At 54.6% G+C, this 27,201-nt stretch overlaps 1 protein-coding gene across 1 annotated transcript in view; it reads left to right on the forward strand.

The window, feature by feature from the left end:
* The first annotated feature begins 291 nt into the window (after window positions 1–291).
* The window catches only part of SGCZ (sarcoglycan zeta), a 138,400-nt gene continuing 111,490 nt past the window's right edge, over window positions 292–27,201 (forward strand). Inside the window, exon 1 of the mRNA XM_054383053.1 lies at window positions 292–489. Coding sequence (XP_054239028.1) covers window positions 295–489 — 195 coding nt within the window. The 5' untranslated portion in view covers window positions 292–294. The remainder of the gene's footprint in view (window positions 490–27,201) is intronic.

Raw genomic sequence — 27,201 nt, forward strand, 5'->3', positions numbered from 1 at the left:
GACCTTGAGCAGCTGAGTGTAGTTGAGAGGTGTCCCTGGGCATGGTGGGGAGGTTGGAGAAGATGAGCTCTGAGCTCCCTTCCAGCCTGAGCCATTCTGGATTAGTGAAGCCAACCAAAGCCTGACTCAATGCATAGTAACAACAGCAGTGGTTGGTTTGTGCTGAATGAAGGCATCCCCTCTGTGCCTGCAGAAACTGCTTTTCCCTGTGTTCTCAGATAACCTTCATGTAATACAAGGTGTGGAAACCAGAGCTGTCATTTGCTTACCTCAGCTTACATCTTTCTTTTGCAGATGACACGAGAGCAGTACATTTTAGCAACCCAACAGAACAGCCTCCCGAGGACTGAGCAGCCTCAGTGTTACCCGGTGGGGATATATGGGTGGCGAAAGAGGTGCTTATACTTCTTTGTCCTTCTGCTGTTGGTTACCATGATTGTTAACTTAGCAATGACAATATGGATTTTGAAGGTTATGAATTTCACAGTGGTGAGTATCATAGCAACTTTATGTATCCTGTTTCTTGAAGTAGTAACTTGTAGTTTGATTTCTTGCCACGTTATGTAGAGATCTGCTGTTGGATTAAAAATTGTATCTGCTTTGAGCATTACTTCAGGTTTTTATGCCTGTGGTGTATCTGCTGCAGTGAGTGGACCTGTGCCTTCTCTCTGTTCAGATGGTTTTGGTTAATCAGATTCTGTGTGATCATACCTGTTGAAAATACCTGGATCTTAGATGTTTCTGTTTGCCCCACCAAAAGCATCATAGTGACTGCACCAAGCTGCTGTGGGCTGCCTGTCTCCTCTGGTAGCAATCAGCAGGAGTTTGCTGAGCCTGTTCTGTGCAGTGTCTCTCCCAGGAGGAACCTGGCTCAGCTAGGTCACCTGAGGGGACTTTCTTAGGTTCTTGTTCTTGTATTTTTCTAGGCTTTCCTGACCATTTGGTCTGTGTTGCTCCTAGAACTTAGAATAGTTGTTTTGCTGTTGTTTGTTGGTAGGTGGTGTAAAAGCCAAAGTCTTTTGCCAGACAGTCTCCACCTGGGGTATCTAATAGCAGCAAGGTGTTACCCAGCACTTCAAATGTACAACTTTCAGAAAGAACCTCTGCAAACAGTGACAACTGTTCTGTGCCAGGCTACCTGCAAAGCTCTGTTTGGATGGAGGTGGTAGAAGTACTCACTGGTTAGCAGTGCTGTAATGTCTTTGTGTGTCAAAAGCAAGCAAGGACACTCCACAGTTTGAAACAGCACTGCTTTGTTCAGGTCACTCTGGTCTTTCTTTGGACTTGGACCTTCATGAGCCATATTTTGATGAAGCTAGCAATAGATTTCTAATTCCTGGGTTCATAGCAAGTTTCCATTCTCCATTAATTTGCTGGAAATAAAATTTAAAAAACCAGCCAACAAATCCAACTTTAAACATACATCTGAAAGGATTCTGTGCCTGCTAATGCTCTGTAGTGCTCAGAGGTACCTGGGATTGCTGCCTGCTGAGAGATACTCTGCTGATGCTTTGCTGCTTCTGAGTTGCCACTAGGAGATGAGTCAATTGCATTCACTCTAAGGCTTTATATTGATGCACTGAAGTTTAGTAGAAGTTTGGGAGGGAGTTTGCTTGGGGTTTTGGGTTGTGGTTGTGTTAATGTTTGGGGGTTTATTTCTTCTTCTTATTGCCATTTGTTATTTTATTCTTTGTGGTGTTGGTTGGGTTTTCTTCAGCACAATGTGCTTGCAGAGCAGGACCCTGTCAGAAGCAGGTTTCAGTGTGCCTCTTGGCTTCAGGAACATGTTCTGCCATTATCCAGAGGTGAATTTAGCAGCCACATTCAAACAGCCTAAACTTTTAAAAGCAGAGACTTTGTGTATTCCAACGAAGTATTTGAAACTGCTGCTTCCATATCTAGGCAATGATTGACCTTCCACACTGCAACTGCTCTTGTACTGTCCAGTCACAATTTATCACAGAATCCTAGAATGGCTCAGGCTGCAAGGGACCTCAGAACTCATCTCCTCCAACCTCCCCACCATGGGCAGGGACACCTCTCAACTAGACTCAGCTGCTCAAGGCCTCCTGCTAGGAAATCAGACGTGTGGCTGTCAACCTTTTGTAAGGGGAAATACCTTTGCTTGCCTGCTTTTGAAAGCCTTTGCACAAAGCAGGACTCTAGCTACGATGAAAGACTTGTTGAACCTGAGCTGCTTTGACATTGGTTTAAATGATTTGTTGCTTTGCCATAAGCTGGTGTTGAACTTGTTATAAAAACAAGAATAATTGCAGCATTTGAAGGGGTCAGGGAGAGCCAGGGCATGAGTTTGTCATTGCTGGCTGACAGTTGCAGCAGAGTTAGCTTCTATTAGCTGGTGACTTTCTGTTTTTAGCTGTACAGCTGCAGCCAATTGGCACAATGGAAGCCTTTCTGAGTTCAGTGTGCAGCTTCTCCAGCTGGAAAGGTTTTCTGGATGGACTGACACTGCATCTGACTGGGGCATTCTGAATCTGAGTTACTTCTGCCATGCTCTTTGTATACAGAGAGGAGAATCAGGTGCGCTGGGAGGCTATTCCTCTGGTGGTAACAAGGGCAAGTTGTCCTTCAGGATAGGTGTTGAATAGCTCATCAAAGAAGTAATTAAAGAGGAAACCCAGTGGATTTGTAATGTGTACAAATACAGGGCAGGCAAAGTGTACATCAGTCCTTTCATCAGGTTAAATAATATAGGTGGGAAAGGCAGAGGAGCTTCCAGCTCTGCAGCCTCCATCTTCCAGTGCAGAGTGGAGAACAACGTCAAGATACATCCTAGTCACAAGTAATTGCCCCAATGTGCTGTCAGGCAAGTAAAACTGCAGGTAATCAGTATCTGAGTAGCAGAAGGATTCTTAGATGTAGGAACCACAGACACTTTGAAAGGCATTCCCACAGAGGTGACTTCATTTAAGTGTCCTTGGGGGTCTAGTGCAGATCTGGTGCTTCAGCCTGGAGAAGGGAAGACTCTGGAGGGACCTTAGAGCTGCCTGCCAGGACCTGAAGGGATCCTGCAGGAAGACTGCAGAGGGACTTCTCCTCAGGGGATCTAGAGACAGGCCAAGGGGCAATGGTTTGAAGCTGAGGCAGAGCAGGGTTAGAGTGGAGCTGAGGAAGAAGTTGTTGAGGAGGAGGGTGGTGAGACTCTGGCACAGGCTGCCCAGGGAGGCTGTGGCTGCCTCCTGCCTGGGGGTGCTGAAGGCCAGGCTGGATGAGGCCTTGAGCAGCTGAGTGTAGTTGAGAGGTGTCCCTGGGCATGGTGGGGAGGTTGGAGGAGATGAGCTCTGAGCTCCCTTCCAGCCTGAGCCATTCCAGGCTTTTCTGCTCGATGCATGTGACTGGAACACACCAGACTGTCCTGGCTTTATCTGGAAAGTAATCTTTTAGATGGGGCCATACTGGTGGTAGACCTGAGCTTGAGCAAAATGCTCTGCCCATAATGTAGCTCTGAAATAAAACCTGGGCTGAACTTTGTCACTGTAAGGGTGCTGAAGCCTGGAGCAGGCTGCCCAGAGGATGGAGTCTCCTTCTCTGGAGCCTTTCCAACCCCACCTGGATATGTTCTGTGTGACCTGCCCTGGGTGCTCCTGCTCTGGCAGGGGGATTGGACTGGATGGTGTCTGGAGGTCCCTTCGAACCCCTAACATTCTGTGATTCTGTGACTGTATCATAATTAATATTCACAGCGCTAATTAATTTATATTAATCTGGTTAGAAACTCTCTCTGCTGAAGGAAAAATGGACTCACATTCATTTCTCATGTTTGTATTGGTTTGGTTATGCAGATTTAATGGCACAGTACTGGTAAATTTCCCAACAGCAAAAGAGAACAAACACTTTGCACCCTACTTAACCTTGTGCACATGATTGAATTCACTGTGGGGAGCAAACAAAAATCTGTTTACAGGATAGGTTAAGCGATTTCAGCTTGACCTTGCAGTGGCTTTGGGAAACTGTAGTCCAGAGCCTGCCTGCCTGCCTGGGGAAAGCTGCCTATAAAGAAGGTGTGCTCCAGTGAAGGGCACTGGGAGCACCACAGGAGGTGTGCCTCTGCGAGGTCAGCACTGCCTCATTCGTCTCATTGCTGCAGATGGTTTGGGGAATTGTCAGTACTGATTTAGGATCAGCTTAAGGGGCAGGGATTCACAGCTTGTACTTCTCTCCCATGTCAGCAGAGTCTGTTGCAGGGAGTTTATAGAATCCTAGGATGACTCAGGCTGGAAGGGAGCTCAGAGCTCAGCTCCTCCAACCTCTCCACCATGCCCAGGGACACCTCTCAACTACACTCAGCTGCTCAAGGCCTCATCCAGCCTGGCCTTCTCCCTGGGCAGCCTGTGCCAGAGTCTCACCACCCTCCTCCTCAACAACTTCTTCCTCAGCTCCACTCTAACCCTGCTCTGCCTCAGCTTCAAACCATTGCCCCTTGGCCTGTCTCTAGACCCCCTGATGAGAAGTCCCTCTGCAGCATCCCTTCAGGTGCTGCTTCCCCGTGTTTCAAAAGCAACGTGGAGCCAACATCCTCTCCTGCCATTCACTGCAGTGATCTCTGTGCACTGAATTAGGATTTCTGCAACCTCTTATAAGGGTTTCACCATTAATAAGGAATGCTGGCAGTATGGAAAGTGTAGAAGAGGGCAACAACCACTTCAGTTGATGTGATAGGTTAGAGGCAATGAATTTATGATTTATTTTCAGTTTGTGGACCTTCTTTTAAATAATAATGATGTGTTCTAGCTGAGCCAACAATGTTTACTGGGCAGCTTATTCTCCATCAGTTCCTCTGTCAATAGGCTGCAACAAGCAGCTCAGAATTCTTCAAATATTTGCTTTCCTGAAAATTGAATTAACTTACTTTCACTTCTCGGCATTTAGCTGTGTTCCTTTTCTCTGTGTATTCCAGCACGACATCAGTAACTGTGGGATTACCACACAGATAATTTAGAAGTCACAGAATCACAGCATGGGAGGGGTTGGAAGGGACCTCCAGAGATCATCCAGTCCAACTTCCCTGCCAGAGCAGGAGCACCCAGGGCAGGGCACACAGGAACACATCCAGCTGGAGTTGGAAAGGCTCCAGAGAAGGAGATTCCACAACCTCGCTGGGCAGCCTGCTCCAGGGCTCTGGCATCCTCACAGGGACAAAACTTTCCCTTCTGTTTCATTCCCATGACAAGTTCAGCCCAGGTTTTATTTCAGAGCTACATTATGGGCAGAGCATTTTGCTCAAGCTCAGGCCTGCCCTAGTATGGCTCCACCTAAAGGATTACTTTCCAGATAAAGCCAGGACAGTCTAGTGTGTTCCAGTCACATGCATCGAGCAGAAAAGCCTGGAATGGCTCAGGCTGGAAGGGAGCTCAGAGCTCATCTCCTCCAACCTCCCCACCATGCCCAGGGACACCTCTCAACTACACTCAGCTGCTCAAGGTCTCAGCCAGCCTGGCCTTCAGCACCCCCAGGCAGGAGGCAGCCACAGCCTCCCTGGGCAGCCTGTGCCAGAGTCTCACCACCCTCCTCCTCAACAACTTCTTCCTCAGCTCCACTCTAACCCTGCTCTGCCTCAGCTTCAAACCATTGCCCCTTGGCCTGTCTCTAGATCCCCTGAGGAGAAGTCCCTCTGCAGTCTTCCTGCAGGATCCCTTCAGGTCCTGGCAGGCAGCTCTAAGGTCCACCCAGAGCTTTCTCTTCTCCAGGCTGAACACCCCCAGCTCCCTCAGCCTCAGCACAAGGCTGAGACTCTGGAATAGGCTGCCTGGGAAGTCTGTAGATGCCTCCTTCCTGCATGTGTTGAAGGCCAGGTTGGATGAGGTTCCCTTTCTCCTCTACTCTGCCCTGCTGAGACCACACCTGCAATGCTGTGTCCTGTTTGGGGCTCCCCAGTTCAAGAGAGACAGGAACCTGCTGGAGAGAGTCCAATGGCGGCTGTGAGGATGATTAGGGCACTTGAGCATCTCCCCTGTGAATAGAGACTGAGAGCCCTGGGGCTCTGGAGAGGAGAAGGCTGAGAGAGGATCTGATCAGTGTCTATCAATAGCTGAGGGGTGGGTGTCAGGATGAAGGTGCCAGGCTCTGTTTGGTGGTGCCCAGTGACAGGACAAGGAACAATGGGGACAGGCTGAGACCCAGGAGGTTCCACCTAAACAGGAGAAGACACTTCTGTATGGTGAGGGTGGCAGAGCCCTGGAGCAGGCTGCCCAGAGAGGTTGTGGAGTCTCCTTCTCTGGAGACTTTCCAAACCCACCTGGATGTGTTCCTGTGTGCTCCTGCTCTGGCAGGGGAGATTGACCTGGATGATGTCTGGAGGTCCCTTTCAGCCTCTACCATTCTGTGATTCATCTGCTATGAGTGCTGCGGACTATTCTTTCAGGAGACACCAGAACTCCCTCTGCTTATTCTGTCTGTCTGCATAGGAGGTTGCAGAATGGTCTCAGGAACTACTTCTCTCTGAGTTGTAGCATTGTTAACCTTTTCCAGGTAAGGATTAAGGGTTTAAGGAAAGAAATAAAAAGGAAAAATAAAAACTTGCCTGTTACTCCCACCCCCTTCCCAAATAACTGTTTTTAACTTTAGGTGCTTGAAGAAGAGGAAGGTAGGGGATAGAGTTGATATGTTTTCAAATCCTCCTGATGACAATGAATCAGCTCCACTTTAATGAAAAGTTGCATTAACCTTTATTTCTTGCATTTTTGAATCTCAGCAAAGCTTTTTATTGCAGGAGAAGGTTGGTTTTGTTTTCTGAATTTAGTGTGGCAATTTATCATTGTCCTGCAAATAAGTCTGAACGTTCTGGATGCTTTGGTGTATTGTGGCAGTCGAGAGGGTCAGCACCCTCAGCAGTGACCTTAGAGCATTCTTCAGCTGGGGAAAAACTTGCTGAGATAGTTACTGGTGTAACCTACTAAGGAATAAGTGTACTACAGAGAACTTCCCCTGGTGAGCTTAGAGAAGGTGATCAACGTTTTCTAGGGCTTTCTGTTCTACCACACTCAATGAAAATGAGCATTTCCTTTCTCTGCCATGATAATACTATTTCCAAATCAGGTTTCGAATGTTCACCTCCACCGCCCTTGTGTCCCGGAGAGCTTTACACTGCATTGACCTGGGGCGATCCGGGCAGGCTGCTTTGTCTCCGTGACGATGGAGCACGGATGGGCTTTGCTTCGTCGCAAAGCAAGCTCTCAAGTTCATGCTCGTTAAGCTCCTCGGTGCAGCTGATCGGCGCTAGCAAGGACGGAGTTTAGTTTTCTTTCCTGTCTGCTGTACGAATCGTCAGTGCCGTTCAGGCAGGAAAGAGCACAGCATTGTGTGCAGATTATTAGGCTAGGACTTGAGCGAGTTACTTCAGGGAATGTGAAAATGAGAGGTTTGCTTCATCCAAAGAGATCTCTACCCGGCTGTAGGTAACTTCATTGTCTTCCTTCATGAAAAGGTCTTCTAATGGGTGCTGCAGAGCTCATCACAACACATTGGTGCACTGCGAGTTGAGAGTTCCTTCTTCAGGCTGTTTTCCAGGAGTGTGACTCCTAGCGAGCTACAGGAATAATGTGCAGGGAAGTCCAGCTGCAGATGTGAATCCTTGCTCTGATTCACCCACGCCCAGATTCTGCAGAGCTGTGAGCACCCTACAAGAAGGCAAACTGAAGGAAGGTCTCTGAAGAGAGACCCATAGCCAGCCCACTCCCTTTTCTGCAGAGGCGTTTGAAGAGAGCCAGGCCCCCTCTGCCGGCTCCTGAACAGACTCAGCATTCCTTGCTGTCCCTAGGGAAACTGAGTACCCTCCGTCTGTTCACGAGGGGTTATTCCACAGAGGCCTGGGGGGATAGAAGGATGCATCCTTTGAATTCTCAGTATCAACCCTGGTTTTATGATCCAGATGCTGAGTTCAGTTTTGATTCCTACTGAGCTGAGCCTTAATCTCATACTTTGTAATTTTATAAATGCAGGTCAGATTTGCACTTGGATGATTCAGACTCTTTAAAACCCAAGTGTTGATGCTGTTGTTGATGACAATATCAGATACCTGAGCACAGAACGTTTCACAGAAGCAAGCCACAGCCCTTTATGAAGCATTGAGCCCCTTTGTGACCCATGAGCTTTGGTGTCCACAGCACATCTATCAAAGGCCTGTGCCTCACCTGGGGGAGGAGCAGCAGTGGCTGAGGAGCACTAAGGGATGCTTTGTCCTCTTGGCATTGTCTGCCTGCCAGGACCTTTCAAGGCATCTTGTTTTCCCCTTTCACTCCTGTATTTCCCCTGTTGTTTCACGATCCAAGGAAGAGAAATTTCCTTAAAGCAAAGGGTTAGAGCCAATTTTGTCTGCCTTCTATTCCCCTCTTGGTGATGGTGAACTGTCTCTTAGCACTATGACCCAGCACTCCAAATCCCCGAAGCTTGAAGCTGTCACCTGGGAGAGCACTGGAGGAGCACTGCTCTACTCCTGCTCTGGTTTGCACTCCTCCCTACACATGCACTATTTGCTTGTGTCAGAGCTGAGATACTGAACTTGGGTCCCCCATGCCATAGATGTGTCGTCCTTTATCCCTACAGAGTTAATTTTAGTGAAAACCATGAAGGAACAGAGGTTTTGAATAATTCTCTGCTGCCTACCTGAAATCCCTTTCTTCATACCTGTAGCAAAAATGCAGGCAAGAAAGCAGCTGGAGTCAAATGTCTCTGTTAGCTGCCAGCTTCTAAAACAGCCTGGGTTTAGTTCAGTAACAGTATTTAAATGTTAAAAATCAGCATGTAAATTATTGGGGCAGAGAGAGCAGTTATCTGAGTTCTGCATGAAAATTGGATCTTTATTTGGATGAATCATTTTCCCCTGCAATTAAAGAAACCATTTACAGTGCTTCAGGTGCTAACTGCAGTTCCAGCTAACTCTAGCCATTTGCTTTTGCATATCCTTTCCTAAGCTGTGTTGTGCTGAAATTAATTCTCAGTGGTAAGAGTAACTTGCAATAATAGTTTCTGCCCTGACTAATCAAATGAAGAGAGGAATAAATTGCTACAGCTTATACACCACCTCTGACAAAGCAGCCAAATTATACAAGGAGTGCTGAAGCTGTTTTCTGTGAAGCAGAGATTTTATTTAAAGCTGATGCTCACCAGACCCTTGCTGAAAGGCAAGGGACACACACCTGATTTGAGCCATCAACCTACATGGCCACTGCTGCTGCTGATGGAAATGTCAGCAGTCTACCCTCACAGGGAATGCCAGGGGTCAGACCTGTCACATCGTTCAGCAGCTCTTCCTTACCTCACACAAATTGGAGCTGCCACTGTTGATAAATCTGTGCTGGTCCAGCAGCCCTTACTTGTGTTTTGTCTCAGCCTTTCTTCTGTTTAGATCTCATTGATCTACCTGCACCTGCTTCATGACCCTCACATCAACACCTAGAAACTGGCAGATTAGTTTGTACTCAAAAGATGACCTTCTCCTCTCTTCTCTTATTTCACCTTCCCTTCTCTTTCACCTTCCCTTCTCTTTCACCTTCCCTTCTCTTTCACCTTCCCTTCTCGTATTTCACTTTCCTTTCTCGTCTTTCACCTTCCCTTCTCCTCTTTCACGTTCCCTTCTCGTCTTTCGCCTCCCCTTCTCTTCTCTTTCACCTTCCCTTCTCTTCTCTTTCACCTTCCCTTCTCTTCTCTTTCACCTTCCCTTCTCTTCTCTTTAACCTTCCCTTCTCTACTCTTTCACCTCCCCTTCGCGTCTTTCACCTCCCCTTCGCGTCTTTCACCTCCCCTTCGCGTCTTTCACCTCCCCTTCGCGTCTTTCACCTCCCCTTCGCGTCTTTCACCTCCCCTTCGCGTCTTTCACCTCCCGTCTCCTTCGCGTCTTTCACCTTCCCTTTTCTTCTCTTTCACGTCCCCTTCCCGTCTTTCGCCTCCCCTTCACGTCTTTCGCCTCCCCTTCACGTCTTTCGCCTCCCCTTCTCGCGTCTTTCGCCTCCCCTTGTCACGTCTTTCGCCTCCTCTTTTCGCGTCTTTCTCCTCCCCTTCTCGCGTCTTTGCCTCCCCTTCTCGCGTCTTTCTTCTCCCCTTCTCGCGTCTTTCTCCTCCCCTGTTGGCGTCTTTCGCCTCCACTTCTCGCGTCTTTCTCCTCCCCTTCTTGCGTCTTTCGCCGTCCCTTCTCTTCTCTTTCGCCGTCCCTTCTCTTCTCTTTCACCTCCCCTTCGCGTCTTTCACCTCCCCTTGGCGCATCTTTCACCCCCCCTTGGCGCGTCCTTCACCCCCCCTTGGTGCGTCTTTCGCCTCGCCTTGGCGCGTCTTTCGCCTCCCCCTCTCGCGTCTTTCGCCTCCCCTTGGCGTCTTTCGCCTCCCCTTGGCGCGTCTTTCGCCTCCCCTTCTCGCGTCTTTCGCCTCCCCTTCTCTTCTCTTTCGCCCTCCCTTTTTTTCACTTTCGCTTTCTCCTCTCTTCTCTTTCGCCTTCATTTCTCTTCTCTTTCGCCTTCCCTTCTCGCGTCTTTCGCCTTCCTTCTCTTATCTTTCGGCTCCCCTTCGCGTCTTTCACCTCCCCTTTGAGTCTTTCACCTCCCCTTGGCGCGTCTTTCACCCCCCCTTGGCGCGTCTTTCACCTCCCCTTGGCACGTCTTTCACCTCCCCTTGGCGCGTCTTTCTCCTCCCCTTGGCATCTTTCTCCTCCCCTTCTCGCGTCTTTCGCCTCCCCTTCTCGCGTCTTTCGCCTTCCCTTCTCGCGTCTTTCGCCTTCCTTCTCTTCTCTTTCGGCTCCCCTTCGCGTCTTTCACCTCCCCTTCGCGTCTTTCACCTCCCCTTCGCGTCTTTCACCTCCCCTTCGCGTCTTTCACGTCTCCTTCGCGACTTTCACCTTCCCTTTTCTTCTCTTTCACGTCCCCTTCCCGTCTTTCGCCTCCCCTTCACGTATTTCGCCTCCCCTTCACGTCTTTCGCCTCCTCTTTTCGCGTCTTTCTCCTCCCCTTCTCGCGTCTTTCGCCTCCCCTTCTCGCGTCTTTCTTCTCCCCTTCTCGCGTCTTTCTCCTCCCCTTCTGGCGTCTTTCGCCTCCACTTCTCGCGTCTTTCTCCTCCCCTTCTTGCGTCTTTCGCCGTCCCTTCTCTTCTCTTTCGCCGTCCCTTCTCTTCTCTTTCGCCGTCCCATCTCTTCTCTTTCACCTCCCCTTCGCGTCTTTCACCTCCCCTTCGCGTCTTTCACATCCCCTTGGCGCGTCTTTCACCCCCCCTTGTGACGTCTTTCACCCCCCATTGGCGCGTCCTTCACCCCCCCTTGGCGCGTCTTTCGCCTTCCCTTCTCGCGTCTTTCGCCTCCCCTTGGCGTCTTTCGCCTCGCCTTGGCGCGTCTTTCGCCTCACCTTGGCGCGTCTTTCGCCTCCCCTTCTCGCGTCTTTCGCCTCCCCTTCTCCTCTCTTTCGCCTCCCCTTCTCTTCTCTTTCGCCTCCCCTTCTCGCGTCTTTCGCCTCCCCTAGGCGTCTTTCGCCTCCCCTTGGCGCGTCTTTCGCCTCCCCTTGGTGCGTCTTTCGCCTCCCCTTCTCGCGTCTTTCGCCTCCCCTTCTCCTCTCTTTCGCCTCCCCTTCTCTTCTCTTTCGCCTCCCCTTCTCTTCTCTTTTGCCTCCACTTTGCGTCTTTCGCCTCCCCTTCTCGCGTCTTTCGCCTCCCCTTCTCTTCTCTTTCGCCCTCCCTTTTTTTCACTTTCGCTTTCTCCTCTCTTCTCTTTCGCCTTCATTTCTCTTCTCTTTCGCCTTCCCTTCTCGCGTCTTTCGCCTTTCTTCTCTTCTCTTTCGCTCCCCTTCGCGTCTTTCACCTCCCTTCACGTCTTTCACCTCCCTTCGCGTCTTTCACCTCCCCTTGCTCGTCTTTCACCTCCCCTTGCGCGTCTTTCACCTCCCCTTGCGCGTCTTTCTCCTCCCTTGGCTCTTTCGCCTCCCTTCTCGCATCTTTCGCCTTCCCTTCTCGCGTCTTTCGCCTTCCTTCTCTTCTCTTTCGCCTCCCCTTCGCGTCTTTCACCTCCCCTTCGCGTCTTTCACCTCCCCTTCGCGTCTTTCACCTCCCCTTCGCGTCTTTCACCTCCCCTTCGCGTCTTTCACTCCGTCTCCTTCGCGTCTTTCACCTTCCCTTTCTTCTCTTTCACGTCCCCTTCCGTCTTTCGCCTCCCCTTCACGTCTTTCGCCTCCCCTTCACGTCTTTCGCCTCCCCTTCTCGCGTCTTTCGCCTCCCCTTCTCCGTCTTTCGCCTCCCTTTCGCGTCTTTCTCCTCCCCTTCTCGCGTCTTTGCCTCCCTTCTCGCGTCTTTCTCTCCCCTTCTCGCGTCTTTCTCCTCCCCTTTGGCGTCTTTCGCCTCCACTTCTCGCGTCTTTCTCCTCCCTTCTTGCGTCTTTCGCCGTCCCTTCTCTTCTCTTTCGCCGTCCCCTTCTCTTCTCTTTCACCTCCCCTTCGCGTCTTTCACCTCCCCTTGGCGCATCTTTCACCCCCCCTTGGCGCGTCCTTCACCCCCCTTGGTGCGTCTTTCGCCTCCCTTGGCGCGTCTTTCGCCTCCCCTTCTCGCGTCTTTCGCCTCCCCTTGGCGTCTTTCGCCTCCCCTTGGCGCGTCTTTCGCCTCCCCTTCTCGCGTCTTTCGCCTCCCCTTCTCTTCTCTTTCGCCCTCCCTTCTTTTCACTTTCGCTTTCTCCTCTCTTCTCTTTCGCCTTCGTTTCTCTTCTCTTTCGCCTTCCCTTCTCGCGTCTTTCGCCTTCCTTCTCTTCTCTTTCGGCTCCCCTTCGCGTCTTTCACCTCCCCTTTGCGTCTTTCACCTCCCCTTGCGCGTCTTTCACCTCCCCTTGGCGCGTCTTTCACCTCCCCTTGGCACGTCTTTCACCTCCCCTTGGCGCGTCTTTCTCCTCCCCTTGGCATCTTTCTCCTCCCCTTCTCGCGTCTTTCGCCTCCCCTTCTCGCGTCTTTCGCCTTCCCTTCTCGCGTCTTTCGCCTTCCTTCTCTTCTCTTTCGGCTCCCCTTCGCGTCTTTCACCTCCCCTTCGCGTCTTTCACCTCCCCTTCGCGTCTTTCACCTCCCCTTCGCGTCTTTCACGTCTCCTTCGCGACTTTCACCTCCCTTTTCTTCTCTTTCACGTCCCCTTCCCGTCTTTCGCCTCCCCTTCACGTATTTCGCCTCCCCTTCACGTCTTTCGCCTCCCTTTCGCGTCTTTCTCCTCCCCTTCTCGCGTCTTTCGCCTCCCCTTCTCGCGTCTTTCTCTCCCCTTCTCGCGTCTTTCTCCTCCCCTTCTGGCGTCTTTCGCCTCCACTTCTCGCGTCTTTCTCCTCCCCTTCTTGCGTCTTTCGCCGTCCCTTCTCTTCTCTTTCGCCGTCCCTTCTCTCTCTTTCGCCGTCCCATCTCTTCTCTTTCACCTCCCCTTCGCGTCTTTCACCTCCCCTTCGCGTCTTTCACATCCCCTTGCGCGTCTTTCACCCCCCTTGTGACGTCTTTCACCCCCCATTGGCGCGTCCTTCACCCCCCTTGCGCGTCTTTCGCCTTCCCTTCTCGCGTCTTTCGCCTCCCCTTGGCGTCTTTCGCCTCCCTTGGCGCGTCTTTCGCCTCACCTTGCGCGTCTTTCGCCTCCCCTTCTCGCGTCTTTCGCCTCCCCTTCTCCTCTCTTTCGCCTCCCCTTCTCTTCTCTTTCGCCTCCCTTCTCGCGTCTTTCGCCTCCCTAGGCGTCTTTCGCCTCCCCTTGGCGCGTCTTTCGCCTCCCCTTGGTGCGTCTTTCGCCTCCCCTTCTCGCGTCTTTCGCCTCCCCTTCTCCTCTCTTTCGCCTCCCCTTCTCTTCTCTTTCGCCTCCCCTTCTCTTCTCTTTTGCCTCCACTTTGCGTCTTTCGCCTCCCCTTCTCGCGTCTTTCGCCTCCCCTTCTCTTCTCTTTCGCCCTCCCTTTCTTCACTTTCGCTTTCTCCTCTCTTCTCTTTCGCCTTCATTTCTCTTCTCTTTCGCCTTCCCTTCTCGCGTCTTTCGCCTTTCTTCTCTTCTCTTTCGGCTCCCCTTCGCGTCTTTCACCTCCCCTTCACGTCTTTCACCTCCCCTTCGCGTCTTTCACCCCCCCTTGGCACGTCTTTCACCTCCCCTTGGCGCGTCTTTCACCTCCCCTTGGCGCGTCTTTCTCCTCCCCTTGGCATCTTTCGCCTCCCCTTCTCGCATCTTTCGCCTTCCCTTCTCGCGTCTTTCGCCTTCCTTCTCTTCTCTTTCGGCTCCCCTTCGCGTCTTTCACCTCCCCTTCGCGTCTTTCACCTCCCCTTCGCGTCTTTCACCTCCCCTTCGCGTCTTTCACCTCCCCTTCGCGTCTTTCACGTCTCCTTCGCGACTTTCACCTTCCCTTTTCTTCTCTTTCACGTCCCCTTCCTGTCTTTCGCCTCCCCTTCACGTATTTCGCCTCCCCTTCACGTCTTTCGCCTCCTCTTTTCGCGTCTTTCTCCTCCCCTTCTCGCGTCTTTCGCCTCCCCTTCTGTCATCTTTCTTCTCCCCTTCTCGCGTCTTTCTCCTCTCCTTCTGGCGTCTTTCGCCTCCACTTCTCGCGTCTTTCTCCTCCCCTTCTTGCGTCTTTCGCCGTCTCTTCTCTTCTCTTTCGCCGTCCCTTCTCTTCTCTTTCGCCGTCCCATCTCTTCTCTTTCACCTCCCCTTCGCGTCTTTCACCTCCCCTTCGCGTCTTTCACATCCCCTTGGCGCGTCTTTCACCCCCCCTTGTGATGTCTTTCACCCCCCATTGGCGCGTCCTTCACCCCCCCTTGGCGCGTCTTTCGCCTTCCCTTCTCGCGTCTTTCGCCTCCCCTTGGCGTCTTTCGCCTCCCCTTGGCGCGTCTTTCACCTCCCCTTGGCGCGTCTTTCGCCTCCCCTTCTCGCGTCTTTCGCCTCCCCTTCTCCTCTTTCGCCTCCCCTTCTCTTCTCTTTCGCCTCCCCTTCGCGTCTTTCGCCTCCCCTTCTCTCTCTTTCGCCTCCCCTTCTCTTCTCTTTCGCCTCCCCTTCTTTTCTCTTTCGCCTCCACTTTGCGTCTTTCGCCTCCCTTTCTCTTCTCTTTCGACTCCCCTTCTCTTCTCTTTCGCCCTCCCTTTTTTTCACTTTCGCTTTCTCCTCTCTTCTCTTTCGCCTTCATTTCTCTTCTCTTTCGCCTTCCCTTCTCGCGTCTTTCGCCTTCCTTCTCTTCTCTTTCGGCTCCCCTTCGCGTCTTTCACCTCCCCTTCGCGTCTTTCACCTCCCCTTCGCGTCTTTCACCTCCCCTTGGCGTCTTTCACCTCCCCTTGGCACGTCTTTCACCTCCCCTTGGCGCGTCTTTCACCTGCCCTTGGCGCGTCTTTCACCTCCCCTTGGCACGTCTTTCTCCTCCCCTTGGCGTCTTTCTCCTCCCCTTGGCGCGTCTTTCGCCTCCCCTTGGCGCGTCTTTCGCCTCCCCTTCGCTCTCTTTTGCCTCCCCTTCTCCTCTCTTTCGCCTCCCCTTCTCGTGTCTTTCTCCCCTCCTTAGCGTCTTTCTCCTCCCCTTCAAGTCTTTCTCCTCCCATTCGCGTCTTTCTCCTCCCCGTCCCGTCTTTCTCCTCCCCTTCCCGTCTTTCGCCTCCCCTTCTCGCGTCTTTCGCCTCCCCTTCTCGCGTCTTTCGCCTCCCCTTTGCGTCTTTCGCCTCCCCTTTGCGTCTTTCGCCTCCCCTTTGCGTCTTTCGCCTCCCCTTTGCGTCTTTCGCCTCCCCTTCGCGTCTTTCACCTCTCCTTCGCGTCTTTCACCTTCCCTTCTCTTCTCTTTCACCTCCCCTTCCGCGTCTTTCGCCTCCCCTTCTCTTTCGCATCCCCTTCTCTTCTCTTACGCCTCGCCTTCTCTTCTCTTTCTCCTCCCCATCTCTTCTCTCTCGCCGTTCCGTCTCTTCTCCCTCGCCATCCCATCTCTTCACTTTCACCGTCCCTGCTCTTCTCTTTCGCCTCCCCTTCGGGTCTTTCACCTCCCCTTCTCGCATCTTTCGCCTCCCCTTCTCGAGTCTTTCGCCTTCCCTTCTCTTATCTTTCGCCTTCCCTTCTATTCTCTTTCGCCTCCCCTTCGCGTCTCTCACCTCCCCTTCGCGTCTTTCACATCCCCTTCGCGTCTTTCACCTCCCCTTCACGTCTTTCACCCTCCCTTGGCGCGTCTTTCACACCCCTTGGTGCGTCTTCCACCTCCCCTTGGCGCGTCTTTCTTCTCCCCTTTGCGCCTTTCTTCTCCCCTTTGCGCCTTTCGCCTCCCCTTCACGCCTTTCGCCTCCCCTTCGCGCCTTTCGCCTCCGTTTCGCGTCTTTCGCCTCCCCTTCGCGTCTTTCGCCTCCCCTTCTGTCATCTTTCGCCTCCCCTTCTCGCGTCTTTCTCCTCCCCTTCTCGCGTCTTTCGCATCACCTTTGCGTCTTTCGCTTCCCCTTCGCGTCTTTCTCCTCCCCTTCGAGTCTTTCACCTCCTCTTCGTGTCTTTCTCCTCCCCTTCTCGCGACTTTCGCCTCCCCTTCTCGTGTCTTTCGCCTCCCCTTCTCGCGTCTTTCTCCTCCCCTTCTCGCGTCTTTCGCCTCCCCGTCTCGCGTCTTTCGCCTCCCCTTCTCGCGTCTTTCGCCTCCCCGTCTCCCGTCTTTCTCCTCCCCTTCTCGCGTCTTTCTCCTCCCCTTCTCGCGTCTTTCGCCTCCCCTTCTCGCGTCTTTTGGCTCCCCTTCTCGCGTCTTTCACCTCCCCTTCCCGTCTTTCGCCTCCCCTTCACGTCTTTCGCCTCCCCTTCCCGTCTTTCGCCTCCCCTTCACGTATTTCGCCTCCCTTTCACGTCTTTCGCCTCCTCTTTTCGCGTCTTTCTCCTCCCCTTCTCGCGTCTTTCTTCTCCCCTTCTCGCGTCTTTCTTCTCCCCTTCTCGCGTCTTTCTCCTCCCCTTCTGGCGTCTTTCGCCTCCACTTCTCGCGTCTTTCTCCTCCCCTTCTTGCGTCTTTCGCCGTCCCTTCTCTTCTCTTTCGCCGTCCCTTCTCTTCTCTTTCGCCGTCCCATCTCTTCTCTTTCAACTCCCCTTCGCGTCTTTCACCTCCCCTTCGCGTCTTTCACATCCCCTTGGCGCGTCTTTCACCCCCCCTTGTGACGTCTTTCACCCCCCATTGGCGCGTCCTTCACCACCCCTTGGCGCGTCTTTCGCCTCCCCTTGGCGCGTCTTTCGTCTCCCCTTGGCGCGTCTTTCGCCTTCCCTTCTCGCGTCTTTCGCCTCCCCTTGGCGTCTTTCGCCTCCCCTTGGCGCGTCTTTCGCCTCCCCTTGGCGCGTCTTTCGCCTCCCCTTCTCCTCTCTTTCGCCTCCCCTTCTCTTCTCTTTCGCCTCCCCTTCTTTTCTCTTTCGCCTCCACTTTGCGTCTTTCGCCTCCCTTTCTCTTCTCTTTCGACTCCCCTTCTCTTCTCTTTCGCCCTCCCTTTTTTTCACTTTCGCTTTCTCCTCTCTTCTCTTTCGCCTTCATTTCTCTGCTCTTTCGCCTTCCCTTCTCGCGTCTTTCGCCTTCCTTCTCTTCTCTTTCGGCTCCCCTTCGCGTCTTTCACCTCCCCTTCGCGTCTTTCACCTCCCCTTCGCGTCTTTCACCTCCCCTTCACGTCTTTCACCTCCCCTTGGCGTCTTTCACCTCCCCTTGGCACGTCTTTCACCTCCCCTTGGCGCGTCTTTCACCCCCCTTGGCGCGTCTTTCACACCCCTTGGCGCGTCTTTCACCTCCCCTTGGCGCGTCTTTCACCTGCCCTTGGCGCGTCTTTCACCTCCCCTTGGCGCGTCTTTCACCTGCCCTTGGCGCGTCTTTCACCTCCCCTTGGCACGTCTTTCTCCTCCCCTTGGCATCTTTCTCCTCCCCTTCTCGTGTCTTTCTCCCCTCCTTAGCGTCTTTCTCCTCCCCTTCAAGTCTTTCTCCTCCCATTCGCGTCTTTCTCCTCCCCGTCCCGTCTTTCTCCTCCCCTTCCCGTCTTTCGCCTCCCCTTCTCGCGTCTTTCGCCTCCCCTTCTCGCGTCTTTCGCCTCCCCTTTGCGTCTTTCGCCTCCCCTTTGCGTCTTTCGCCTCCCCTTTGCGTCTTTCGCCTCCCCTTCGCGTCTTTCACCTCTCCTTCGCGTCTTTCACCTTCCCTTCTCTTCTCTTTCACCTCCCCTTCCGCGTCTTTCGCCTCCCCTTCTCTTTCGCATCCCCTTCTCTTCTCTTACGCCTCGCCTTCTCTTCTCTTTCTCCTCCCCATCTCTTCTCTCTCGCCGTTCCGTCTCTTCTCCCTCGCCATCCCATCTCTTCACTTTCACCGTCCCTGCTCTTCTCTTTCGCCTCCCCTTCGGGTCTTTCACCTCCCCTTCTCGCATCTTTCGCCTCCCCTTCTCGAGTCTTTCGCCTTCCCTTCTCTTATCTTTCGCCTTCCCTTCTATTCTCTTTCGCCTCCCCTTCGCGTCTCTCACCTCCCCTTCGCGTCTTTCACATCCCCTTCGCGTCTTTCACCTCCCCTTCACGTCTTTCACCCTCCCTTGGCGCGTCTTTCACACCCCTTGGTGCGTCTTCCACCTCCCCTTGGCGCGTCTTTCTTCTCCCCTTTGCGCCTTTCTTCTCCCCTTTGCGCCTTTCGCCTCCCCTTCACGCCTTTCGCCTCCCCTTCGCGCCTTTCGCCTCCGTTTCGCGTCTTTCGCCTCCCCTTCGCGTCTTTCGCCTCCCCTTCTGTCATCTTTCGCCTCCCCTTCTCGCGTCTTTCTCCTCCCCTTCTCGCGTCTTTCGCATCACCTTTGCGTCTTTCGCTTCCCCTTCGCGTCTTTCTCCTCCCCTTCGAGTCTTTCACCTCCTCTTCGTGTCTTTCTCCTCCCCTTCTCGCGACTTTCGCCTCCCCTTCTCGTGTCTTTCGCCTCCCCTTCTCGCGTCTTTCTCCTCCCCTTCTCGCGTCTTTCGCCTCCCCGTCTCGCGTCTTTCGCCTCCCCTTCTCGCGTCTTTCGCCTCCCCGTCTCCCGTCTTTCTCCTCCCCTTCTCGCGTCTTTCTCCTCCCCTTCTCGCGTCTTTCGCCTCCCCTTCTCGCGTCTTTTGGCTCCCCTTCTCGCGTCTTTCACCTCCCCTTCCCGTCTTTCGCCTCCCCTTCACGTCTTTCGCCTCCCCTTCCCGTCTTTCGCCTCCCCTTCACGTATTTCGCCTCCCTTTCACGTCTTTCGCCTCCTCTTTTCGCGTCTTTCTCCTCCCCTTCTCGCGTCTTTCTCTCCCCTTCTCGCGTCTTTCTTCTCCCCTTCTCGCGTCTTTCTCCTCCCCTTCTGGCGTCTTTCGCCTCCACTTCTCGCGTCTTTCTCCTCCCCTTCTTGCGTCTTTCGCCGTCCCTTCTCTTCTCTTTCGCCGTCCCTTCTCTTCTCTTTCGCCGTCCCATCTCTTCTCTTTCAACTCCCCTTCGCGTCTTTCACCTCCCCTTCGCGTCTTTCACATCCCCTTGGCGCGTCTTTCACCCCCCCTTGTGACGTCTTTCACCCCCCATTGGCGCGTCCTTCACCACCCCTTGGCGCGTCTTTCGCCTCCCCTTGGCGCGTCTTTCGTCTCCCCTTGGCGCGTCTTTCGCCTTCCCTTCTCGCGTCTTTCGCCTCCCCTTGGCGTCTTTCGCCTCCCCTTGGCGCGTCTTTCGCCTCCCCTTGGCGCGTCTTTCGCCTCCCCTTCTCCTCTCTTTCGCCTCCCCTTCTCTTCTCTTTCGCCTCCCCTTCTTTTCTCTTTCGCCTCCACTTTGCGTCTTTCGCCTCCCTTTCTCTTCTCTTTCGACTCCCCTTCTCTTCTCTTTCGCCCTCCCTTTTTTTCACTTTCGCTTTCTCCTCTCTTCTCTTTCGCCTTCATTTCTCTGCTCTTTCGCCTTCCCTTCTCGCGTCTTTCGCCTTCCTTCTCTTCTCTTTCGGCTCCCCTTCGCGTCTTTCACCTCCCCTTCGCGTCTTTCACCTCCCCTTCGCGTCTTTCACCTCCCCTTCACGTCTTTCACCTCCCCTTGGCGTCTTTCACCTCCCCTTGGCACGTCTTTCACCTCCCCTTGGCGCGTCTTTCACCCCCCTTGGCACGTCTTTCACACCCCTTGGCGCGTCTTTCACCTCCCCTTGGCGCGTCTTTCACCTGCCCTTGGCGCGTCTTTCACCTCCCCTTGGCGCGTCTTTCACCTGCCCTTGGCGCGTCTTTCACCTCCCCTTGGCGCGTCTTTCACCTGCCCTTGGCGCGTCTTTCACCTCCCCTTGGCACGTCTTTCTCCTCCCCTTGGCATCTTTCTCCTCCCCTTCTCGCGTCTTTCGCCTCCCCTTCTCCTCTCTTTTGCCTCCCTTCTCCTCTCTTTCGCCTCCCCTTCTCGCGTCTTTCTCCCCTCCTTAGCGTCTTTCTCCTCCCCTTCAAGTCTTTCTCCTCCCATTCGCGTCTTTCGCCTCCCCGTCCCGTCTTTCTCCTCCCCTTCCCGTCTTTCGCCTCCCCTTCTCGCGTCTTTCACCTCCCCTTCGCGTCTTTCACCTCCCCTTCGCGTCTTTCACCTCCCCTTCACGTCTTTCACCTCCCCTTGGCGTCTTTCACCTCCCCTTGGCACGTCTTTCACCTCCCCTTGGCGCGTCTTTCACCCCCCTTGGCGCGTCTTTCACACCCCTTGGCGCGTCTTTCACCTCCCCTTGGCGCGTCTTTCACCTGCCCTTGGCGCGTCTTTCACCTCCCCTTGGCGCGTCTTTCACCTGCCCTTGGCGCGTCTTTCACCTCCCCTTGGCACGTCTTTCTCCTCCCCTTGGCATCTTTCTCCTCCCCTTCTCGTGTCTTTCTCCCCTCCTTAGCGTCTTTCTCCTCCCCTTCAAGTCTTTCTCCTCCCATTCGCGTCTTTCTCCTCCCCGTCCCGTCTTTCTCCTCCCCTTCCCGTCTTTCGCCTCCCCTTCTCGCGTCTTTCGCCTCCCCTTCTCGCGTCTTTCGCCTCCCCTTTGCGTCTTTCGCCTCCCCTTTGCGTCTTTCGCCTCCCCTTTGCGTCTTTCGCCTCCCCTTCGCGTCTTTCACCTCTCCTTCGCGTCTTTCACCTTCCCTTCTCTTCTCTTTCACCTCCCCTTCCGCGTCTTTCGCCTCCCCTTCTCTTTCGCATCCCCTTCTCTTCTCTTACGCCTCGCCTTCTCTTCTCTTTCTCCTCCCCATCTCTTCTCTCTCGCCGTTCCGTCTCTTCTCCCTCGCCATCCCATCTCTTCACTTTCACCGTCCCTGCTCTTCTCTTTCGCCTCCCCTTCGGGTCTTTCACCTCCCCTTCTCGCATCTTTCGCCTCCCCTTCTCGAGTCTTTCGCCTTCCCTTCTCTTATCTTTCGCCTTCCCTTCTATTCTCTTTCGCCTCCCCTTCGCGTCTCTCACCTCCCCTTCGCGTCTTTCACATCCCCTTCGCGTCTTTCACCTCCCCTTCACGTCTTTCACCCTCCCTTGGCGCGTCTTTCACACCCCTTGGTGCGTCTTCCACCTCCCCTTGGCGCGTCTTTCTTCTCCCCTTTGCGCCTTTCTTCTCCCCTTTGCGCCTTTCGCCTCCCCTTCACGCCTTTCGCCTCCCCTTCGCGCCTTTCGCCTCCGTTTCGCGTCTTTCGCCTCCCCTTCGCGTCTTTCGCCTCCCCTTCTGTCATCTTTCGCCTCCCCTTCTCGCGTCTTTCTCCTCCCCTTCTCGCGTCTTTCGCATCACCTTTGCGTCTTTCGCTTCCCCTTCGCGTCTTTCTCCTCCCCTTCGAGTCTTTCACCTCCTCTTCGTGTCTTTCTCCTCCCCTTCTCGCGACTTTCGCCTCCCCTTCTCGTGTCTTTCGCCTCCCCTTCTCGCGTCTTTCTCCTCCCCTTCTCGCGTCTTTCGCCTCCCCTTCTCGCGTCTTTCGCCTCCCGTCTCGCGTCTTTCGCCTCCCCTTCTCGCGTCTTTCGCCTCCCGTCTCCGTCTTTCTCCTCCCCTTCTCGCGTCTTTCTCCTCCCCTTCTCGCGTCTTTCGCCTCCCCTTCTCGCGTCTTTTGGCTCCCCTTCTCGCGTCTTTCACCTCCCCTTCCCGTCTTTCGCCTCCCCTTCACGTCTTTCGCCTCCCCTTCCCGTCTTTCGCCTCCCCTTCACGTATTTCGCCTCCCTTTCACGTCTTTCGCCTCCTCTTTTCGCGTCTTTCTCCTCCCCTTCTCGCGTCTTTCTTCTCCCCTTCTCGCGTCTTTCTTCTCCCCTTCTCGCGTCTTTCTCCTCCCCTTCTGGCGTCTTTCGCCTCCACTTCTCGCGTCTTTCTCCTCCCCTTCTTGCGTCTTTCGCCGTCCCTTCTCTTCTCTTTCGCCGTCCCTTCTCTTCTCTTTCGCCGTCCCATCTCTTCTCTTTCAACTCCCCTTCGCGTCTTTCACCTCCCCTTCGCGTCTTTCACATCCCCTTGGCGCGTCTTTCACCCCCCCTTGTGACGTCTTTCACCCCCCATTGGCGCGTCCTTCACCACCCCTTGGCGCGTCTTTCGCCTCCCCTTGGCGCGTCTTTCGTCTCCCCTTGGCGCGTCTTTCGCCTTCCCTTCTCGCGTCTTTCGCCTCCCCTTGGCGTCTTTCGCCTCCCCTTGGCGCGTCTTTCGCCTCCCCTTGGCGCGTCTTTCGCCTCCCCTTCTCCTCTCTTTCGCCTCCCCTTCTCTTCTCTTTCGCCTCCCCTTCTTTTCTCTTTCGCCTCCACTTTGCGTCTTTCGCCTCCCTTTCTCTTCTCTTTCGACTCCCCTTCTCTTCTCTTTCGCCCTCCCTTTTTTTCACTTTCGCTTTCTCCTCTCTTCTCTTTCGCCTTCATTTCTCTGCTCTTTCGCCTTCCCTTCTCGCGTCTTTCGCCTTCCTTCTCTTCTCTTTCGGCTCCCCTTCGCGTCTTTCACCTCCCCTTCGCGTCTTTCACCTCCCCTTCGCGTCTTTCACCTCCCCTTCACGTCTTTCACCTCCCCTTGGCGTCTTTCACCTCCCCTTGGCACGTCTTTCACCTCCCCTTGGCGCGTCTTTCACCCCCCCTTGGCGCGTCTTTCACACCCCTTGGCGCGTCTTTCACCTCCCTTGGCGTCTTCACCTCCCTTGGCGCGTCTTTCACCTGCCCTTGGCGCGTCTTTCACCTCCCCTTGGCGCGTCTTTCACCTGCCCTTGGCGCGTCTTTCACCTCCCCTTGGCACGTCTTTCTCCTCCCCTTGGCATCTTTCTCCTCCCCTTCTCGCGTCTTTCGCCTCCCCTTCTCCTCTCTTTTGCCTCCCCTTCTCCTCTCTTTCGCCTCCCCTTCTCGCGTCTTTCTCCCCTCCTTAGCGTCTTTCTCCTCCCCTTCAAGTCTTTCTCCTCCCATTCGCGTCTTTCTCCTCCCCGTCCCGTCTTTCTCCTCCCCTTCCCGTCTTTCGCCTCCCCTTCTCGCGTCTTTCGCCTCCCCTTCGCGTCTTTCGCCTCCCCTTTGCGTCTTTCGCCTCCCCTTTGCGTCTTTCGCCTCCCCTTTGCGTCTTTCGCCTCCCCTTCGCGTCTTTCACCTCTCCTTCGCGTCTTTCACCTTCCCTTCTCTTCTCTTTCACCTCCCCTTCCGCGTCTTTCGCCTCCCCTTCTCTTTCGCATCCCCTTCTCTTCTCTTACGCCTCGCCTTCTCTTCTCTTTCTCCTCCCCATCTCTTCTCTCTCGCCGTTCCGTCTCTTCTCCCTCGCCATCCCATCTCTTCACTTTCACCGTCCCTGCTCTTCTCTTTCGCCTCCCCTTCGGGTCTTTCACCTCCCCTTCTCGCATCTTTCGCCTCCCCTTCTCGAGTCTTTCGCCTTCCCTTCTCTTATCTTTCGCCTTCCCTTCTATTCTCTTTCGCCTCCCCTTCGCGTCTTTCGCCTCCCCTTCGCGTCTTTCACCTCCCCTTCGCGTCTTTCACCTCCCTTCGCGTCTTTCACCTCCCCTTCACGTCTTTCACCCTCCCTTGGCGCGTCTTTCACACCCCTTGGTGCGTCTTCCACCTCCCCTTGGCGCGTCTTTCTTCTCCCCTTTGCGCCTTTCTTCTCCCCTTTGCGCCTTTCGCCTCCCCTTCACGCCTTTCGCCTCCCCTTCGCGCCTTTCGCCTCCGTTTCGCGTCTTTCGCCTCCCCTTCGCGTCTTTCGCCTCCCCTTCTGTCATCTTTCGCCTCCCCTTCTCGCGTCTTTCTCCTCCCCTTCTCGCGTCTTTCGCATCACCTTTGCGTCTTTCGCTTCCCCTTCGCGTCTTTCTCCTCCCCTTCGAGTCTTTCACCTCCTCTTCGTGTCTTTCTCCTCCCCTTCTCGCGACTTTCGCCTCCCCTTCTCGTGTCTTTCGCCTCCCCTTCTCGCGTCTTTCTCCTCCCCTTCTCGCGTCTTTCGCCTCCCCGTCTCGCGTCTTTCGCCTCCCCTTCTCGCGTCTTTCGCCTCCCCGTCTCCCGTCTTTCTCCTCCCCTTCTCGCGTCTTTCTCCTCCCCTTCTCGCGTCTTTCGCCTCCCCTTCTCGCGTCTTTTGGCTCCCCTTCTCGCGTCTTTCACCTCCCCTTCCCGTCTTTCGCCTCCCCTTCACGTCTTTCGCCTCCCCTTCCCGTCTTTCGCCTCCCCTTCACGTATTTCGCCTCCCTTTCACGTCTTTCGCCTCCTCTTTTCGCGTCTTTCTCCTCCCCTTCTCGCGTCTTTCTTCTCCCCTTCTCGCGTCTTTCTTCTCCCCTTCTCGCGTCTTTCTCCTCCCCTTCTGGCGTCTTTCGCCTCCACTTCTCGCGTCTTTCTCCTCCCCTTCTTGCGTCTTTCGCCGTCCCTTCTCTTCTCTTTCGCCGTCCCTTCTCTTCTCTTTCGCCGTCCCATCTCTTCTCTTTCAACTCCCCTTCGCGTCTTTCACCTCCCCTTCGCGTCTTTCACATCCCCTTGGCGCGTCTTTCACCCCCCCTTGTGACGTCTTTCACCCCCCATTGGCGCGTCCTTCACCACCCCTTGGCGCGTCTTTCGCCTCCCCTTGGCGCGTCTTTCGTCTCCCCTTGGCGCGTCTTTCGCCTTCCCTTCTCGCGTCTTTCGCCTCCCCTTGGCGTCTTTCGCCTCCCCTTGGCGCGTCTTTCGCCTCCCCTTGGCGCGTCTTTCGCCTCCCCTTCTCCTCTCTTTCGCCTCCCCTTCTCTTCTCTTTCGCCTCCCCTTCTTTTCTCTTTCGCCTCCACTTTGCGTCTTTCGCCTCCCTTTCTCTTCTCTTTCGACTCCCCTTCTCTTCTCTTTCGCCCTCCCTTTTTTTCACTTTCGCTTTCTCCTCTCTTCTCTTTCGCCTTCATTTCTCTGCTCTTTCGCCTTCCCTTCTCGCGTCTTTCGCCTTCCTTCTCTTCTCTTTCGGCTCCCCTTCGCGTCTTTCACCTCCCCTTCGCGTCTTTCACCTCCCCTTCGCGTCTTTCACCTCCCCTTCACGTCTTTCACCTCCCCTTGGCGTCTTTCACCTCCCCTTGGCACGTCTTTCACCTCCCCTTGGCGCGTCTTTCACCCCCCCTTGGCACGTCTTTCACACCCCTTGGCGCGTCTTTCACCTCCCCTTGGCGCGTCTTTCACCTGCCCTTGGCGCGTCTTTCACCTCCCCTTGGCGCGTCTTTCACCTGCCCTTGGCGCGTCTTTCACCTCCCCTTGGCGCGTCTTTCACCTGCCCTTGGCGCGTCTTTCACCTCCCCTTGGCACGTCTTTCTCCTCCCCTTGGCATCTTTCTCCTCCCCTTCTCGCGTCTTTCGCCTCCCCTTCTCCTCTCTTTTGCCTCCCCTTCTCCTCTCTTTCGCCTCCCCTTCTCGCGTCTTTCTCCCCTCCTTAGCGTCTTTCTCCTCCCCTTCAAGTCTTTCTCCTCCCATTCGCGTCTTTCGCCTCCCCGTCCCGTCTTTCTCCTCCCCTTCCCGTCTTTCGCCTCCCCTTCTCGCGTCTTTCACCTCCCCTTCGCGTCTTTCACCTCCCCTTCGCGTCTTTCACCTCCCCTTCACGTCTTTCACCTCCCCTTGGCGTCTTTCACCTCCCCTTGGCACGTCTTTCACCTCCCCTTGGCGCGTCTTTCACCCCCCTTGGCGCGTCTTTCACACCCCTTGGCGCGTCTTTCACCTCCCCTTGGCGCGTCTTTCACCTGCCCTTGGCGCGTCTTTCACCTCCCCTTGGCGCGTCTTTCACCTGCCCTTGGCGCGTCTTTCACCTCCCCTTGGCACGTCTTTCTCCTCCCCTTGGCATCTTTCTCCTCCCCTTCTCGTGTCTTTCTCCCCTCCTTAGCGTCTTTCTCCTCCCCTTCAAGTCTTTCTCCTCCCATTCGCGTCTTTCTCCTCCCCGTCCCGTCTTTCTCCTCCCCTTCCCGTCTTTCGCCTCCCCTTCTCGCGTCTTTCGCCTCCCCTTCTCGCGTCTTTCGCCTCCCCTTTGCATCTTTCGCCTCCCCTTTGCGTCTTTCGCCTCCCCTTTGCGTCTTTCGCCTCCCCTTCGCGTCTTTCACCTCTCCTTCGCGTCTTTCACCTTCCCTTCTCTTCTCTTTCACCTCCCCTTCCGCGTCTTTCGCCTCCCCTTCTCTTTCGCATCCCCTTCTCTTCTCTTACGCCTCGCCTTCTCTTCTCTTTCTCCTCCCCATCTCTTCTCTCTCGCCGTTCCGTCTCTTCTCCCTCGCCATCCCATCTCTTCACTTTCACCGTCCCTGCTCTTCTCTTTCGCCTCCCCTTCGGGTCTTTCACCTCCCCTTCTCGCATCTTTCGCCTCCCCTTCTCGAGTCTTTCGCCTTCCCTTCTCTTATCTTTCGCCTTCCCTTCTATTCTCTTTCGCCTCCCCTTCGCGTCTCTCACCTCCCCTTCGCGTCTTTCACATCCCCTTCGCGTCTTTCACCTCCCCTTCACGTCTTTCACCCTCCCTTGGCGCGTCTTTCACACCCCTTGGTGCGTCTTCCACCTCCCCTTGGCGCGTCTTTCTTCTCCCCTTTGCGCCTTTCTTCTCCCCTTTGCGCCTTTCGCCTCCCCTTCACGCCTTTCGCCTCCCCTTCGCGCCTTTCGCCTCCGTTTCGCGTCTTTCGCCTCCCCTTCGCGTCTTTCGCCTCCCCTTCTGTCATCTTTCGCCTCCCCTTCTCGCGTCTTTCTCCTCCCCTTCTCGCGTCTTTCGCATCACCTTTGCGTCTTTCGCTTCCCCTTCGCGTCTTTCTCCTCCCCTTCGAGTCTTTCACCTCCTCTTCGTGTCTTTCTCCTCCCCTTCTCGCGACTTTCGCCTCCCCTTCTCGTGTCTTTCGCCTCCCCTTCTCGCGTCTTTCTCCTCCCCTTCTCGCGTCTTTCTCCTCCCCTTCTCGCGTCTTTCGCCTCCCCGTCTCGCGTCTTTCGCCTCCCCTTCTCGCGTCT

This window comes from Indicator indicator, chromosome 8 (assembly GCF_027791375.1).
Source record: "Indicator indicator isolate 239-I01 chromosome 8, UM_Iind_1.1, whole genome shotgun sequence".
In the NCBI taxonomy this organism is placed as follows: Eukaryota; Metazoa; Chordata; class Aves; order Piciformes; family Indicatoridae; genus Indicator; species Indicator indicator.